The 18,747-nt window shown below is 37.6% G+C and overlaps 2 protein-coding genes across 6 annotated transcripts in view; one reads left to right on the forward strand and one right to left on the reverse strand.

Annotated features, from left to right (window-relative positions):
• The window catches only part of MARCHF5 (membrane associated ring-CH-type finger 5), a 62,292-nt gene extending 61,070 nt beyond the window's left edge, over positions 1–1,222 (reverse strand). Inside the window, exon 1 of the mRNA XM_074233380.1 lies at positions 1,144–1,222. Within this exon, the coding sequence (XP_074089481.1) occupies positions 1,144–1,178 (35 nt within the window). The 5' untranslated portion in view covers positions 1,179–1,222. The remainder of the gene's footprint in view (positions 1–1,143) is intronic.
• The window catches only part of CPEB3 (cytoplasmic polyadenylation element binding protein 3), a 227,017-nt gene that overhangs the window by 320 nt on the left and 207,950 nt on the right, over positions 1–18,747 (forward strand). The window contains exon 1 of one of the 5 annotated variants that reach the window (XM_074233372.1): positions 1,124–1,504. The exons of 1 other annotated variant lie outside the window; for it this stretch is intronic. Coding sequence is in view for 1 of the 4 variants with exons in the window: in XM_074233376.1 (XP_074089477.1) it covers positions 1,796–1,831 (36 nt within the window). In the remaining 3 variants the exon portion in view is untranslated. Of the gene's footprint in view, positions 1–1,123; positions 1,505–1,541; positions 1,832–18,747 lie in introns of those variants that run through there. 3 more of the 5 variants (XM_074233378.1, XM_074233371.1, XM_074233376.1) reach the window with 3 other exon arrangements.

Raw genomic sequence — 18,747 nt, forward strand, 5'->3', positions numbered from 1 at the left:
AAAAAAACAAACAAACCTGGATCTCTGAACTGCTAAATACATGGTACCTTTTCTCTTGTTCCATTTGAACTTGACAGTTTTTAAAACTATTGCTTTCTGTTCCTGGCTTCTCATCTTCCCGGAGAATTTATGACATTGCTCTTTCCTGATTTTCCTCCTTGTCAGGATATTCTTTCTCAGTCTCCTTTGCTCCCTTGGTATAAAAGTATACTCCCATTCCTATATCACTTTCTACAGTAGGTCTCCCCTCTCAGCTGCTAGTGTCTTTCCCTGGAATTTACTTTAGTATATTGCATTTACTTTTTTGTGTGCCAAGTTTTCCTCCCATCGAATTAAACCCTTTTGAGTGGATTATAAGGTGTTTCTCAATGGAACTAGGATGAGACCCAGGATCTTGGAAAGGGTGACGATGACTTCATGCAAAAACCTACCACACAATCAACAAACCTACACATGCCAGAAGACATACTAACCTTGGGGGGGAAACAGATGTCCAGAATGAAACAATCCCTACTCATCAAGGATCAGGGAAATCAGTAGAGGAGACATATATAAGTAAAAACAGAATAAACAGAAACAAGGAAAAAACGGGCCTCCATCTAGTTTAGATCTTGCATCTTTTTTTATTATTTTATTTATTGATTTTTGTTATTTATTTTTTTTAAGGCTTTTGCAAGTCAGATGGGGTTAAGCGGCTTGCCCAAGGCCACACAGCTAGGTCATTATGAAGTGTCTGAGGCCGGATTTGAACCAGGGACTCCTGCGCCCACCCCGCCACCCCTCAACTTGCACCCTAACAGAGCTTGGAGTCTGGGGGCAGGAGGAGCAGTAAGCCAGGTTTTCCATCCGCGATCACGGCGGGGAGCCACACCCCCTGAACCCCGGCCAGGGCCTCGTGCTGAGGGGGCGTCCGCGGGCCCCCCTTTCTCCTCCAGCGGTGCGCGCGCACACACGCCCGTCGCTCTCCGGAGCCCCCTCCCCGGGGGGCGCCTCGGGCAGCCCCGCCCCCCGCCCCCACGCACACAGAGGCCGCGCCGCCCGCGGCCAGGCCCGGCGCCAGCCCCCCGCCCCGCGCCTCCATTGGCCCCCGGCTCAGGCCCCCCCGGGTGGGAGCGGGTTCCGGCCCCCCGCGGCGCCCCGTACCTGTCCAGCATCTGCTGCAGGGCTTGGTCGGGCATCTTCTCGAGGCCGGCCCCGCGGAGGGGCGGCGGCGGCGGCGGCGGGCGCGCTAGGCCTCGGCCGGGCCCCGGCGCCGGCGAGCTCTCCTCCCCGCCTCTCCGGGCGGCCCGGCGGCGGCGGCGGCGGCTCGAGGCGACCTCTGGGCCCCGGGAGGACGCGGCGGAGGGAGGAGGGTGAAGCGGCGGCGGCGGCGGCGGCGGGAGGAGGAGCCTGAGGCCGGGAGGCGGCGATCGCGGCCCGGGTTCCTGCCCGTCTCCCCCGGGTTCCGGTCCATGGACCGCGGGCGAGCAGCGGCGGCTGGCGGCGGCGGGGCCGCCTCTGTGAGGTAAGAGTCGCCGCCTCCGCGCGCGCCGGGGTCACGACGCAGGGCCGGCCCAGAGCAGCCTGGGAGATGTAGTCCCAGGACCGCCTGCTGGCGCCGGGACCCACAAAGGCTACTTGGGAACATCTCCGCCGCCCTCCCCTCCGGCCTGCTGCCTCGCACCCCCGCACCCCCCCGCACACACAGACACGCACACGCACGCGCAGCCCCGCGCGCGCGCGCACGGCCGCCCGCTTGACCTCTCCTGCCCGAGCGGGGACATGTCCTCCGCGCCGCTCCCCGAGAACCAGCAGGATGATGCCCCGGCCCGGCGCAGGCGGTAGGAAGAAGGTCAGCCCCCCCCCCCCCCAGGCGGTGGTCCCCGGCCCCAGCCCCTCCCCCCGAGCCCCCCAGCCCCCGAGGAAACGGTCTCCGGCCGGGGCTGCCGACACCACGTCCCCCTCCCCGCGGCTGCCTTCTCGGGGGGCTCCCGCCCACTGCCCGGACTGACTGTCAGAGCTGCCCCCCCCCCCCCAGCAAGCAGCCCGGCCTGGGGCCGGCTCCGAGGTGGCCTCCGCGGCCCAGGGGCGAACAACTCCACCAACCAGGAGCTTTGGTTCATTCTTAGAACCTGTTAGTTGGAGCAAGACACTGCCTAAGAGGACCCCCTGGTCCCACCTGGGCTACAGTGAGCCCCCTTAGCCAGCTGAGCAGACCACACTGCCTAAGAGGACCCCCTGGTCCCACCTGGGCTACAGTGAGCCCCCTTAGCCAGCTGAGCAGAGCACACTGCCTAAGAGGACCCCCTGGTCCCACCTGGGCTACAGTGAGCCCCCTTAGCCAGCTGAGCAGACCACACTGCCTAAGAGGACCCCCTGGTCCCACCTGGGCTACAGTGAGCCCCCTTAGCCAGCTGAGCAGACCACACTGCCTAAGAGGACCCCCTGGTCCCACCTGGGCTACAGTGAGACCCCTTAGCCAGCTGAGCAGACCACACTGCCTAAGAGGACCCCCTGGTCCCACCTGGGCTACAGTGAGCCCCCTTAGCCAGCTGAGCAGAGCACACTGGCTGGAGGGGTCTGTTTTCAACAGGCTTGGATTCTATTGTGAGCTGTGAGATCTTGAGTTCCTGGGGGGGGGGGGGGGGTGTCATTTTTCATCCCATTTTGTAATCAGATCTTAATTCGTCAGTGTAGCTTACTCTACCAGAAGCACACACCAACTCCTTTGGCAGTAAGTCTATCCAACCATGTTTATTCCATGTCTAGCGAATCTCATTCTCTGATTGAGAAGCTGAGTGCCCTCCCTACCTGCCTTTAAAAAACGAAGAATTTGCCTACGCTCGGGAAGAAAAGTGAATATTCTGTTTAATAGACATATTTTTTCATCTGTTATTAGCTATAGTGAGATAGTAAATCTTGTTTTAAAACTCATTTGATCCCACTATGTTGGTTAAGTAGTCCCGTTCAAACTCCATTTAGACTTCCGATTTAGTTGTCTTAGAATTGATTTCTTTCTAATACATTTTAAAGTAATTCATGTAGTTGTATTGAAAGTTCAGCTGTGGGGGGTGGGCAGCTAGGTTGGTGCAGTGGATAGGGCACAGGTCCTGGAGTCAGGAGGACCTGAGTTCAAATGCAGCCTCACACACTTGCTAATTACTTAGCTCAAAAAAGATTTTGAAAATAAAGTAAGGGAGATAGGGGAAAGATCGAGAAGAGAAATGAGAGTGATGCAGGAAACTCATGAAAACTGAGTCAGCATCTTGGTAAAAGATACAAAAAAATTCTGTGTGGCCTTGGGTAAGCCACTTTATTTGACCCCATTGCCTTGCAAAAATCTAAACAATTAAAAAAAAAAGTTCAGCTTCCCTGGTTTTGTCCCAAATTTACACCATATAGTATTTTTAGGAAGACCTTTCCAAATCAGTGACCCTACTCTTCTCTCATAATGCCTCATATTTCTGTAAAAGTCATTTTAAAGTTGTCTATACAACTTTCAAAAATGCTTGAGAAGTTTTCTCTTTTGGGGTTGGCTAGGTGGCACAGTGGAGTCCGGAGTACCTGAGTTCAGATGCACCTCAGACACTTAATTACTAGCTGTGTGACCTTTAACCATTTAACCCCATTGCCTTGCAAAAACTTTAAAAAAAGAAAAAAAAAGTACTCCAAGAAGTTTTCTCTTTCGAAAAATGAAGAGTTCTTTATTATCAAACCTATCAATCTAGATAACAAAAAAAATCACTTCTTACAGCTCACAAAACAAATGACAATAATACCTAAATTTGTAACAGGTGGGTTACAAAGATTAGCCTAAATTTCAAAACCTGTGGTCATTTTGGGTATTTTCTCTGGATGCTGGATTTTAAAACAAAAGTCAGGTTAAATTGACCAACAATTACTGTTTGACTTTGAAAATAGAGGATTCTTAATAAGTAAGATTTAGTCAATAACTGGACCCCCCAAAATTAAAAAAAAATCTAAATGGTTTTTCTGATTAAGTTTATGTAGAAGTGAAACCACTTTTGTGAACCCTAATATGGACTTGTAAATTAGGCCTGAGAGATGTGAGCAGCTGGTGACCATAGGCATGAAAAAATCTATAAGAATTTATTCAGTTATATTATCTAATTGAAAATATTAAATATTCCTAGCCTCAGAACTAGACTTATGTACATTGGAAATAGGAGCTTAAAATACCCTCAAGAACCTAGTCTTGCTTTGATGGGCTCATGAATGCTTGGGCATGAATCACTTCTAAACTTTAGGAAACATTGATTTTCACATCACTTGAAACCTTTTCCAGAGAACATATTTTAAAGTGTCTAAAGAAAGTGTTGTACGCAACTCTAGTGACGCCAATGTTCCTGAGTATGCTTGCCATATTCTAAACTTGGTAGTAAACTTTCAGCAGAATCAACATGGGAGAAAGTGACTAAATGTGGGACTGAAGGAAAAGAAAATCTCAAAGATTACTCTCTGGTTCTAGTCTTTGGAATGAAGACAATGATGTTGCCACTAGCAGAACAAGGAAGGGGAACTTGAGTGTTTGGATATGGTAGTGGAATGAATACCTAACTTGAAATAAGGAGAAATCTAAGTTTTTAATCTCCTATACCTCAACCAGAACACATCTTCATAGGGTGACTTTGGATAAGGCATGCAACTTCTGTGAGGCACAATATGTTCATATAAAAAATGGAGATAGTAGTTGACTCTCATTCCTGCTGGGGGTTATTTTGAGCATCAAATGGGATAATAGAGGTACGAAGTCTTAAAATACTTAATAATGCCTGTGAGGTGCTCAATAAATGTTGACCGATTTAAAGAATGAATGGCTAAAGCCCTAAGCCATTCATTCTTTAAATCGGTCAGCATTTATTGAGCACCTCACAGGCATTATAAAGAATGCATAAACTTGGGGCAGCTAGGTGGCGAAGTGGATAAAGCACCGGCCCTGGAGTCAGGAGTACCTGGGTTCAAATCCAGTCTCAGACACTTAATAATTGGCTAGCTGTGCGGCCTTGGGCAAGCCACTTAATGCCATTTGCCTTGCAAAAACCTTAAAAAAAAAAGAATTCATAAGCTTATATTATAGTTAGGAAGAAAGGACTGGCACATGAAATGTAATAGAATGAGGCTATAGATGATTGAATGCCCAATGAATAGAAGATAAGACCATTGGAGGCCAAATTGACCTTGAATGGAAGGCTCCGTGCAAATAGACTTGAGCTGGACCAAGATGAAGATGAGGAAGTAGGAACATCTATGGTGGGCACCTGGAGGCACCTTGATTTGGGGGTAGTGCATGAGATAGAATGAAGGATTTGGGCCAGACTAGATTGTGGAGGGTCTTAAATGCATAGCTAAAAGACTAAAACTTTGTTTTGTAGATTATAGAGAACCTTGAAAATTGTAGAGGATGGCATAATTTAAAAAGCAGTATTTCAGAACAGATTCCGCTGACAGCTTGTGAGTAGGATTGCAGAAGAAGAAAAAAAGGAAGGAGAGATCATTAGGAGACCATTACGAGAGATCATTAGGAGACCATTACAATTATCCAAGTATGAAACGATTAAAGACCTGAATGAATTATAGAAATGGTAGTGGAATTGTAAAGAAAAAGTAATGGACGGCTATTTTAGGGGAAAGATGGTTAATTCAATTTTAGATATGGTCTATCTGAGGCAATGGTAATGTCATCCAGTAGGCAGTTGGCTATAAAACCCCAGAAATTAGTAATACTAACTCTATAAAGTCACAAAGATTGAGGTAGGTTAATACAAGCATTTGTTTTTTTTAAAAATGACTTTTAAGTGTCATGATTAGAGACATTTAGTAAGTAGTATATAGAGGAAGATTCAAATCAGATCTTTTGATTCCCAGTACAGCACACTGTCCATTCCCTTCTTTCATGCTTCCCAGGCAGGTAATCAGGGCTAGATGTATAAGCATGGGAATTACTAATTAATATCTCCTAACTCTGAATCACCCCTAGATCTCAGTTTGAGATTCTAAGGGACAGATCAGGGTTGGGATAAGCCTTGGTGATCAGCTTTGAACCTCATCTCTTCTCATTAATCTGTTGATTGAAAGACTAAAGTCCTAAAAATTTTTGAATAGATTGGTTCTTGAACTTTAAAACGATTCTAATCTATATGGTATGTGTATTCTCTTTACCTTCAGAAAAGTACAGATTCCTATAATGACCTTGCTCTCATAGGGCTGATGACCCAAGTAGGAAGCTTCCAGTAAAATATTCTGAGCTCTGTAATTTTTGCAGTCTCTAGAAAATTATCCCTGAAGCCACATGAAGAGAATTTCTTAAGATTGCTTGGTTGAAGAATAGCATCCCATTCTAAAATAGTTTGCAAGAGGAGCACTATGGGGGGTGGGGTGGTAGTCAATGTCAAATTTGTTCAAGGAGTATTATGTAGAAGAGATAAATTTACCCAACCTCCATGAGGTAAAAAACCAAAACTAGTGCAGTTCTATTCATAAATGTGCTGGAGGGCTGATTTCAGAATATAAATTTAGATCTCTGTGTACCGAGTTCACAAATCCCTTACTCAAGAATCATAGGCATATAAAATCTATATGTAAAAATATGCAGCCTACTGCAGTTTTTCAAATGCAAAATGAATTATGGACTTAAAGGTTCATATGAATAATGATTTTAAAAATGATTTAATCTTGTACCAAGTAAGGAAGTATAGGAGCAGATGAAGACTGCTGTTCAGCATTTCTCTCTCTCTCTCTCTCTCTCTCTCTCTCTCTCTCTGTCTCTTTCCCCTTCCCCTTAGTCTCCAAAATCATCCCCTTTCTCATTTAGATCTTTTGGTTTTATATTATCTTTATATTCCAAGGATATCCTTCCTTTTTGAGAGCCATCTCTCATAACAAAGAATAAAACAGAGAAGCCAGAGGAGGAAATATCAAACAGCACATCATTTCATGTCTGGTATATGTGAGAGAGACATAGTGCATCACTCATTATAGTTACACAGCATTCAATTTAGATTGACCACAACATAAATGGAAATAAAACAATATGTAAATTATTTTCTTGGATCTGTGTACTTTGCATCATAAAATCTTCCAATGCTTTCCTGTACTTTTCATGTTAATAATTTTTTATAGTGCAATAATATTTTTGTCATGTGTATGTAAGACTGTTAGTTAGCACAGTGGATAAGACTGCTGGGCCTGACAGGAAGACAGGAAGATTCATCTTCCTGAGTTCAAAACTGACCTTAGATACTTACTAGATATGTGACTTTGGGCAAGTCATTTCACCCTTTTTGCCTCCATTTGCTCATCTGTAAAATGAGTTGGATAAGGAAATGGTAAACCACTCTAATTTTTTTTGCCCAAGAAAATCTCAAAACAAAGTCACCAAAAGTGGGACACAACTGAAAATGTAGGAACAAAAATAACAAATGTGTAGCAATTTATTTAATTGTTCCCCAGTTGATAGGCATCTACTTTGTTTCCAAAATATTTGGTATTACAAAGAGTATATATGGGACTTTTTTCTGTCTTCAACCTCATTGGACAATGTGCCTAGCAGTGAGATCTCTAGGTCAAAGGATATGGACATTTTAGTCTTAGCATAATTTCACATTGCTTTCTTGATTGGTTAGACCATTTCTCAACTTCACCAAGAGTTCAGTAGTGTTTTCTTTTTTAAAAAATTAAATCGGGGGGGGGGCAGCTAAGTGGCCTGGTCCTGGAGTCAGGAGTACCTGGGTTCAAATCCAGAATCAGACACTTAATAATTACCTAGCTGTGTGGTCTTGGGCAAGCCACTTAACCCCATTTGCCTTGCAAAAAAAAAACCTAAAAAAATGTTAAATAGGGGTGGCTAGGTGGTACAGTGGATAGAGCACCGACCCTGGAGTCAGGAGTACCTGAGTTCAAATCTAGCCTCAGACACTTAATAATTATCTAACTGTGCCACCTTGAGCAAGTCACTTAACCCCATTGCCTTGCCAAAAAAAACTTAAAAAATTAAATCTACAAAATTTTCTTCCTTATTATGAACTTAATCATGAACAAAAACAATTTCATGATATAAAGAACCAGAAAGATGATTATATAAGAAATTTTGACTACTGTTACAATTTACTTTTTTCTCTAAGTAAATAGTTTTTTATTACATATATATAATATATTAATTTAACCTCATAGCAACAAAATTACCATGTGTTCCCACCTGTATTTTTTTCTGAATGTTTAAAAATGTTTTATTGAAACTTTCTCCTATCTAGTAATTCATTTTTTATTTCCCTTCTCTTGTAACATTTATACCAAAGTGTATATGTGTGTGTGTGTGTGTATATTTAAATTGATGCAAAATACATAAAAAAAATTTTCTGAGAACACATCTCTCGTTCTCTACTTCTAGTCCATTCCTACTCTGTCATGAATTTTAGAGGTGGTTGAATCATTAGTCTTTTAAAGACAGGGTTACTGCTCTGCTGAGAGTTCTAAGATCTTTGAAGTTTCTACCCCTTACTTGAATATTGTTGTCATTGTTCAAATAGTGTTTCTAGCCCTGATCATTTCACTCAGCATCAGTTCAATTTTTGATATTTTTCTGAATTCATCATATTCATCCTGATAAAATAGCCTGATAAAACTTTATCACATTCATCGGCTATAATTTATTCAACCATTTTCTGATTGATGGTCCCATATGTTATTTGCCTTTACAAAAGTACCTCTGTAACTTTTTCTATATTTGTATATTTTATAGCATTTTTTTCATATGGTTCTTCAAAGTTTTCATTTGTTTATGTATTCAGGTTCTTTTTCCTGTGTGGCTGTTTCAAAGAATTAGGTACATTTTTTTTTAGTAATAAAATAATCAGTTTGAGTCTATATCATCTTTTAATTATCCTATTTAAAATTAATTGATTTGGTCCTGTAACTGCCTAAGACATGATACTTTATCTCTGAATTTAGTTCAGAATTCAGCTGACCTGCAATGAATTAAGTTTAGAAATCCAGTTCTCTTGTTAATCACTATTCTCTCTATTCTTGTTTCAAGGAAATCTGTTACTACTGAAAAATGGACATCAGGGAGTTTGGTTTAGTATCTTTACAGCATCTATTATCCTTCAAGGATGTCTGGTTTGCTATCCAAAGAAGTCTGGTCCACTATCTCCAGTCCTGCAAATGAACTCAAAATAAGGAATATTTCTTAGTTCTGGAGGAATTTTTGGGTACTCCCACATTCCCAATTTCTCCAATTATATTGCCTTCCATGCCTCAGATCTGCAACCAGTTATATTTATTTCATCATTTATGATGCAGAACTCTTTTTTTTAAGCTTTTGCAAGGCAATGGGGTTAAGTGACTTGCTCAAGGTGGCACAGCTAGGTAATTATTAAGTGCCTGAGGCTGGATTTAAACTCTGGTACTCCTGACTCTAGGGCCAGTGCTCTATCTACTATGCCACCTAGCTGCCCCCTGATGCAGAACTCTTGACCAATCATAAGTTGTTTCTTTTTTTCTAAGAAAAATTTAATTTATTTGGAGTTTTACAATTCCCCCCCCCATTCTTGCTTCCCTCTCCCCCCCCCCCGAAAGCATTCTGTTAGTATTTAAATTGGTTCCATGTTATACATTGATCGTAGTTGAATGTGATGACAGAGAAATCATATCCTTAAGGAAGAAGTATAAAGTATATGATAGTAAAATTACATCATAATATAATGCTTTTTCCCCCTAATTTGATGGTAATAGTCTTTGGCCTTTGTTCAAAGTCCGTAATTCTTTTTCTGGATATAGATGGTATTCTCCATTGCAGATAGCTCAAAATTGTCCCTGGTTGTTGCATTGAAGGGATGAGCAAGTTCATCAGGGTTGTTCATCACCCCCATGTTGTTGTTAGGGTGTAAAGTGTTTTTCTGGTTCTGCTCATCTTGCTCAGCATCAATTCATGCAAATCTTTCCAGGCTTTCCTGAATTCCCATCCCTCCTGGTTTCTAATAGAACAATAGTTTTCCATGACATATATATACTACAGTTTGTTAAGCCATTCCCCAATTGAAGGACTACCACTTAATTTCCAATTTTTTTGCCACCACAAACAGGGCTGCTATAAATATTTTTGTACAAGTGATATTTTTACCCTTTTTCATCATCTCTTCAGGGAATAGACCCAGTAGTGGTATTGCTGGATCAAAGGCTATGCATATTTTTGTTGCCTTTTGGGCATAATCCCAAATTGCTCTCCAGAAAGGTTGGATGAGTTCACAGCTCCACCAACAATGTATTAATATCCCAGTTTTCCCAACCAATATTGTCCTTTCTGATCATATTGGCCAGTCTGAGAGATGTGAGGTGGTACCTCAGAGAAGCTTTAATTTGCATTTCTCTAATAAGTAATGATTTGGAGCAATTTTTCATATGACTATGGATTGCTTTGTTTTCCTCAACTCTAAATTGCCTTTGCATATCCTTTGACCATTTGTCAAATGGGGAGTGGCTTGTTTTTTTGAAAATTTGACTCAGTTCTCTGTATATTTTAGAAATGAGTCTTTTGTCAGAAATATTAGTTGCAAAAATTCTTTCCCAGTTTACTACATTTCTTTTGATCTTGATTACAGTGGTTTTGTCTGTGCAAAAGCTTTTTAATTTAATGTAGTTAAAATCATCTAGTTTGTTTTTAATGATATTCTCCATCTCTTCCTTGGTTATAAACTGTTCCCCTTTCCATAGATCTGACAGGTAAACTACTCCTTGATCCTCTAGTTTGCTTGGTATATTCACTTTTTACTAATAAATTGATCATGCTCAGAACTTGATTTCCCAGTCTGCCATAACCGTCACAGTGACTTTTTGAGTGTCACTCCAAGTTGTTTTCCAGAATGGTAGAACTAGTTTACATATATACAAGCAGTATATTAGTGTTCCTGTAGTGTTGAAGGAATTAAAATAGGCAAAGAGGGAACAAAACTACAATGTTTACAATGATTCCTTTTTTTTTTAAATCATCTTTGTGAATTTGATGTAAGAGGGGAACCTTAGAGTTATATTTTGGATTTCTCTTATTCTTAGTTACTTGGAGCAATTTTAAACCTTTTGAGAACTCTGTTTATAACTACTGGGAGAATGGTTCTTGTTCCTGTGTATTTGTCTTTTCAAGAAAAACCTATATTTTCTTGTAGACTTTTATAGTTTTTATTTATACATAGTGATAGGAATTGTCTCTGTAAGATAATTCACATAGGGAATGCCCTCTACCATTACAGATTAGTACATTAGCCTTTTTGTTGTTCATTTTGTTTTTCATTTTTGTTTCCCTGTCCAACAAGCCTGGAAATGCAGAAGCCAAACATTAACCTATATAGAAGCTTTCATCTACAGTTATTTTAAATGGAACTTTTCTTCCTAGGTCTTGCTACTGGACCTTGTTGGTAATACATATATATATATATATATATATATATATATATATATATATATATATATATATATATACACACACACACACACACACACACACACACACACATATATGCTGATGATTCACATGTTGTCAGTTATTTCAAGTAGTTTTTTAATTGGTTGTCTAGGATTCTCTAAGTATAATGTCATATCATCTACAAAGAATGATAGTTTTGTTCCCTCTTTGCCTATTTTAATTCCTTCAATTTCTTTTTCTTCTCTTATTGCTAAAGCTAACATTTCTAACACAATATTGAATAACAGTGGTGATAATGGGCATCCTTGTTTCACCTCTGATCTTACTGGGGAAATTTCTAGCTTATCCCTATACATATAATGCTTATTGATGGCTTTAGATAGATGCTGCTTAAAATTTTAAACATTTATTTCCATGCTTTCTAGTGTGCTCTCTCGTTCGTTCTCTCTCTCTCTCTCTCTCTCTCTCTCTCCCCCCCCTCTCTCCCTCTCTCTCTCTCCCCCTCTCTCCCTCTCTCTCTCTCCCCCTCTCTCCCTCTCTCCCTCCCTCCCTCCCTCCCTCTCTCCCTCTCTCCCTCCCTCCCTCCCTCCCTCCCTCCCTCCCTCCCTCTCTTTTCTTTTTAGTTTTTGCAAGGCAATGGGTTAAGTGGCTTGCCCAAGGCCACACAGCTAGGCAGTTATTAAGTGGCTGAGGTTGAATTTGAACTCAGGTCCTCCTGACTACAGAACCGATGCTCTGTCCACTGCGCCACCCTTGATGCCCCTTTTCTAGTGTTTTTAAAATGAGTAGATGCTGTTTTTTTGTCACAACCTTTTTCTGTATCTATTAAGTTAGTCATATAATTTCTGTTAATTTTGTTCTTGACAAGGTCAATTATGGTGATAGTTTTCCTATCACCTGCATTCCTGTATAAATCCCATTTGATCATAGTATATTAACCTCATGACAAATTACTATAATCTCTTTGCTAAAATTGTATCTAAAATTTTTGCATCAATATTCATTAGGGAAATTTGTCTATACTCTTTCCCCCTCTCTTTTGGCTCTTCCTAGTTGAGTTATCAGTACCATATTTGTGTCATAAAGGAATTTGGTAGGACTCCACCTTTTTTTCAAACTGCTTTATATATAGTATTGGAATCAATTACAATTTGAATATTTGATAGAATTCACTGTTAAGTCCATCTGACCCTAAAGATTTTTTTCTTTGGGGTATCATTTATGGCTTGTTCAATTTCTTTTTCCAAAATGGGGTTATTTAATTATTTTGTTTTCTTCTTCTGTTAAACTGTACAATTGGTATTTTTGTAAATATTCCTCCATTCCACTTATATTGTCAGATTTATTGGCATACAGTTAGGCTAAATAGCTCCAAATTATAGCTTTAATTTCCTTGTGATTGGAGGTGAATCCACCTTTCTCATTTTTATACTGGTAATTTGGTTTTCTTTTTTTTTTTCTTTTTTTTTTAAATTAAATTAGCCAAAGATTTGTCTGTATTATGGGTTTCCCCCCATAAAACCAGCTCTTAATTTTATTTATTAGTTCAGTAGTTTTCTTTGAATTTTATTAATCTCTCCTTTGATTTTCAGAATTTCCAATTTAGTACTCAATTGGGATATACATTTTTTTCTAGCTTTTTTAGTTCTCTTCCCGCTTCTTTGATCCCTTTTTCTGTTTTATTTGTATAAATATTTAAAGATAATAAAATTTTCCCTAAGAACTCTTTGACGCATCATATAAATTTTGGTTTATTGTCTCATTATTGTCATTTCCTTTGATGGAAGTTATTGTTTCTATGATTTTTGTTGGACCCACTCATTCTTTAGGATTAGATTATTTAGTTTCCAATTAATTTTCTATCTATCTTTCCATAGTCCTTTATTACACATAATTTTTATTGCATCATGATCTGAAAAGGATACATGTAATATTTCTGTTTTTCTGCATTTGATTATGAGATTTTTATGTACTAATACATGTTCAGTTTTTGTGTACCACTAAGGGAAAAGGCATATTCTTCCTCTCCCTATTCAGTTTTCTCCAGAGGTTTATCACAGTGGATTTTTTTTCCCCCATTTGACCAATTGTATTTTTAAGGAATTGTTTTCTTCCATTAATTTTTGTCCTTTTCAAAGCTAATGCCTATCTCTTGCAAAATTCTCATTTCTTTTCCCAGTTCTTCTACCTTTCTTATTTGATTTTTAAAATCCTTTTTTAATTCTTCCAAGAAGACTTTGGTCTGGAAACCAATTGACATTCCCCTTTGATAGGCTTCATGTGGAGAGACATTTTAATTTACAATTTTAATTTCTTGTCTTTTTACTAACATTTCTAGAACTATATCAGCTAAGAGCTAGAAGAACAAGTATTCTTTATTCCCTTGTTTTTGGGAGAAACATTCTGATATATCCCAATTGTATATAATATGATACTTGGTTTTAGATAAATACTATAGTATTAAAAATGATCCTTCTATGCTGCCATTTTTTTAAAATTTTTGCAACTAAGTGTTGAATTTTGTCAAACCCTTTTTTTCTGAATCAGGATAATATGGTTGGGAAGTTTTTGTTTTTAATATGATTATTTTTTAAATGGTTAATTATCATCCTTACATGCCTGGGATAAATCTAAGTTGGTCATAATGATTGGTTGCTTGAATGAATTTCTTTAATATGTCAGGATTTTATTTAAAAGTTTTGAATTAATATTAATTATCTAGGTTTATAGTTAACTTTCTTTTCTTTTTTTTAAATTTTTTAAATTTTATTTAAAGCAATGGGATTAAGTGACCTGCCCAAGGTCACACAGCTAATCATTAAGTTTCTGAGGTCGGATTTGAACTCAGGTCCTCCTGACTCCAGGGCTATGTTCTATCTACTGTACCACCGAGTTGCTGCTAACTTTCTTTTTTTTTTATGATTATTTCATAAAGGAGTCTGTTGTGTTTTCTGGCCTAGGTTTGGAAAATAATTTGTGTAATGTTACTATTTATTGCTCTTTAATATTTGGTAGAAGTCAACAGGACTAGGAAGTTTTTTATTATAGCTCCTTTTTAGTTAACTTTGTTTCCTTGGCTAAGGTTGGATTATTTAAAAATCTCTATTTGGTTTATTCTTATTTTGAGTATTTTATGTTTTTGAAGGTGTTCCTTTTATTTCTTTTGTGTCTTTTTGTTTTGTTAGGATGTAACCACACAGTGGATTCTGATAATTCTTTTAATTTCTTTTGTTTTTTTTTTGTGATTTCACTTTGTTCATTATTTCATTAATTTAATTTTCTCCCATCCTTTTAAATCAATTTGGCAAAAGGTTCATCATTTTTGTTAATTGTTTTTGAAGAACTTTTTTTGAAGAGCTTTCTTTTTTTTTGCTCATATCTGCAAGCTTCAGTTCTTAGATTTAGGACTTTGTTCTAGAGCTAGATTTATATCTCATGCATTATTGAGTAGAATAAGTAGGTATCTGGCTTTTCACTTACTAAAGTCTTGCTGTATGATATTGTCCTAATTTAACTTTAGTGATTGCTTCTATCCTTTATTTAAGAATTCTCTTCTTGGGACCTGAGTTCCAATCTGATCTCAGACACTTAATAATTACCTAGCTGTGTGACCTTGGGCAAGTCACTTAACCCCTTTGCCAAAAAAACCCCAAACTAAAATAACAACAACAAAAAAGAATTCTCCTTCTGGTCATATCTGCGAAAGGTACTTGATTTCATATTCTTATTTTTTATGGTTGTGATCTTTAACATTCAGGTCAAGTACCTATTTTGAGCTTCTGGAACCTGCCTTATGGGATAAATGTTGGTTTAAATCTAGCTTCTGCCAAACTATTTTTCAGTTTTCCTGATGAGTCATATCAAAAAGGAAGCTTTTCCCCAAATAATTTATATTCTTAGTTTTATTGAATACCTGGTTGGGTTCAGTTTTTGAGTCTTTATTTAGTTTGTTTTCTATTTTTTTAAACAAGTATCAGTTTTAATGATTATTGTTTTATAATATAGTATTGTCTATTACGGTATATGTATGTAGTATGGGAATTCTTCATTCCTACTTTTTCATTATTTCCCTTGAGATTTTAGATCTAGGGTCAATAGATTTTTTTAAGGTTTTTGCAAGGCAATGGGGTTAAGTGGCTTGCCCAAGTTCACACAGCTAGGTAATTATTAAGTGTCTGAGCCCGGATTTGAACTCAGGTACTCCTGACTCCAGGGCCGGTGCTCTATCCACTGCGCAACCTAGCCACCCCTAGAGTCAATAGACTCTTAAGAATATACTTAATAAACTACATAGGATTATAAAGGAAACAAATTGTATTTTAAAATATAGTAATCAGAATTTTTTTTTAAACTACAAGTTGATAGACCCCAAGTTTTGCCTATTTGGGACCTTTTATTCCTTGAAATGAATTTTATTAATTTGTCTAGTTCTATAATTTATCCCTAATAGTAGATGAATTGACATAGCATAAAATGTGTTCATTTAGATATTATAATCATTTTTATCACTTTGATATAACCAACCAATCATGTGCACCTATACTGTATCTTACATGGGTCTTTGACTATGCATTGATGAATTGATTCTCAGATATTCATGAATTTTTAAGTTATTTTGAACACTTCCTTTTCTATCATTTCCTCCTAGATTTTATTATTCCATCATTTATTATTTTATTATTTCTATATAGAAATACTTTTTGATGTATGAGTTTATTTTAAATTTGACTACTCTTGAAAGAGAAGAAAGAAGGAACAAACATTTACAGAGTTCCCACCATGTGCTTGGCACTGTGTTAGCAGCACTTTTTGCAAATATTAACTCATTTGGTCTGCATAACAACCCTGCAAAGTAGATGCCGTTGTTTATCCCCATTTTACAGTTAAGAACACTGAGATAAACAAAGACTAATTGACTTTCCCAGGATTACACAAGTTGTTATATGTATAGTATGGTAATTCTTCATTCAGAAACCCTATTTGAAACTCAGGTCTTCCTGAATCCAGGTCCCGAATTTTGTTTATTGCACCACCTCTATTCCTCTATTAATTTTATCATTAATTTCTTTGTTGATTGTCTTGGGTTTTTTATATAAATCGTCAACAAAAATTATTTTTGATTATGTCTATAGCTTTAATTTTTGACTATGTTTATAGCTTTTATTTATCTTAATACAAGATAGTTATTTCTTTCTACAAATAACAATGGAGACAAATTGGGCATTGTTGCTTTATTCTTGTAGAAAATCTACTAGTGTTTTCCAACATATAAGATTTTAACTTTGATTGGAAAAGGAAGGGGTTCATTGAATTTATTGTACTTCCAAAGGAGTCCGTGAAATAAAATATTTAAGAACTTCTGTATTAAAGAGTCACCAGTAACACCAAGAATTTATGTGTATTGCTTGGGATTTGAACCTGTATTCTTTTTTTTAAATCATGCTGATTACATTTTTAAAATTAAATTTATTTATTTATTCATTCATTCATTTATTTATTTATTTAGAATTTTACGATTTTACAATTTTCCCCCTAATCTAGCTTCCCTCTCCCCCACCCCTCCACCCTCTACTTTGTTTCAATGTATACTATGTTTCAATGTATACCATTGTTAGTATTTACTTTGTTTCCATGGTATACATTAATCTAAGTTGAATATGATGAAAGAGAAATCATATCCTTAAGAAGAAAAAAGTAGGAGAGATAGCAAAATCACATAATAAGATAATTTTTTTTAATTAAAGGTAATAGTTTTTGGTCTCTGTTCAAACTCCACAATTCTTTCTCTGCATACAGATGGTATTCTCCATCGCAGATATCCCAAAGTTGTGCCCAGTTGTTGCATTGATGAAATGAGCAAGTCCATTAAGGTTGATCATACCCATATGTTGCTGTTAAGGTGTACAATGTTCTGGTTCTGCTCATCTCACTCAGCATCAGTTCATGTAAATCCTCCCAGGTTTCCCTGAATTCCCATCCGTCCTCGTTTCTAATAGAATGATAGTGTTCCATTATGTACACATACCACAATTTGTTCAAACATTCCCCAATTGATGGACATTTACTCAATTTGAACCTATTTTCTTGACTCAGAAGCCAGCTTTCTCTCCTTCATACCATGCTGCCTCTTAGCCAAAAATTCTTTTCTATTCTATCTAAAAATTACTATACATACAATTTACATTTTGTAGATTTTTATTAGTGTAAATGAGTTGCTTTTTCATCAAAAGTTTTTTCTAATTTATTGATTCTTGATTCTTGATGTCTGTTTTTGATAATTTGGTTTTTAATGTTTACGTTAATTATTTCTTAACAATATTTTCATATCCTCAATCAAAATACAACTTGATCACAGTAAATACCTTTTAAACAGATTCTTATATTTTTTTGGTCAGTATTTAAAAATTCTTTTAAAATCATTATTATTAGTGAGATTGATCTTTACTTCTCTATCTTTCCTATATCTTTCTCTTAGGACCATATCTCATAAAAGAAGTTGAGTATTTTTTTAATTTATATAACTATAGATATTATACATATAGCACAGATATTATCCCTTAATTTTTTAAATTAAATTTAAAACATTTTAATTTCATTTTTTTCAAGTTGTATGTAAAAATGTAGCTTTCAACATTCATCTATTTGCAAGTTGATGAGTTCAGCATTTTTCTACCACCCTCATTTCCTTCCCCTCCCTATGACAGAAAACAATCTGTACATGTACATTTGTATTTAATGTATTTCCTTATTAGTCATGTTGTAAAAGAGGAATTAGAACTAAGGGGGGAAACATGTATTTCTTAATTCTTAATTCATATAGTACAGATATACCAAATGTTAACCACTCAAATCATTTTTCTTCCATCCATCTTCTGTTTTATGATATCTTCAACTTATTATTTTTACTCACTCATATCCACTAAATTGCCACATCTTATGTTTCTGTCTCTGTTACATATCTTTATATTTATGTATATATATTATATGTATGTATATATAAATATATATATGTATGTGTGTATGTATACACACACACACATTTCAGCATCCACTAGCAACAGGTGCTCTATCACCTCTTACTTTTATTACTGTTGTAGCCTTCTAATTGATCTCCTCTGCCTCAGGTCTCTCTCCTGGACAATTCATGAACCAGATAGCTGTTAAATGTGTTTTCTTAAACCACAAAACTGAGCCCATCACTTCCCTACTCAATAAATTCAATAAACTCATTCAACAGTGGTTCTCTTTATAATCAAATAAAAATTCCTAATTTTGGAATGTACCTGTTCCCTTACTTCCATTCTTTAGAATCTACCATTTCCTTTAGGGTCAGC

This window comes from Macrotis lagotis, chromosome 4, assembly GCF_037893015.1.
Source record: "Macrotis lagotis isolate mMagLag1 chromosome 4, bilby.v1.9.chrom.fasta, whole genome shotgun sequence".
Taxonomy (NCBI): domain Eukaryota; kingdom Metazoa; phylum Chordata; class Mammalia; order Peramelemorphia; family Peramelidae; genus Macrotis; species Macrotis lagotis.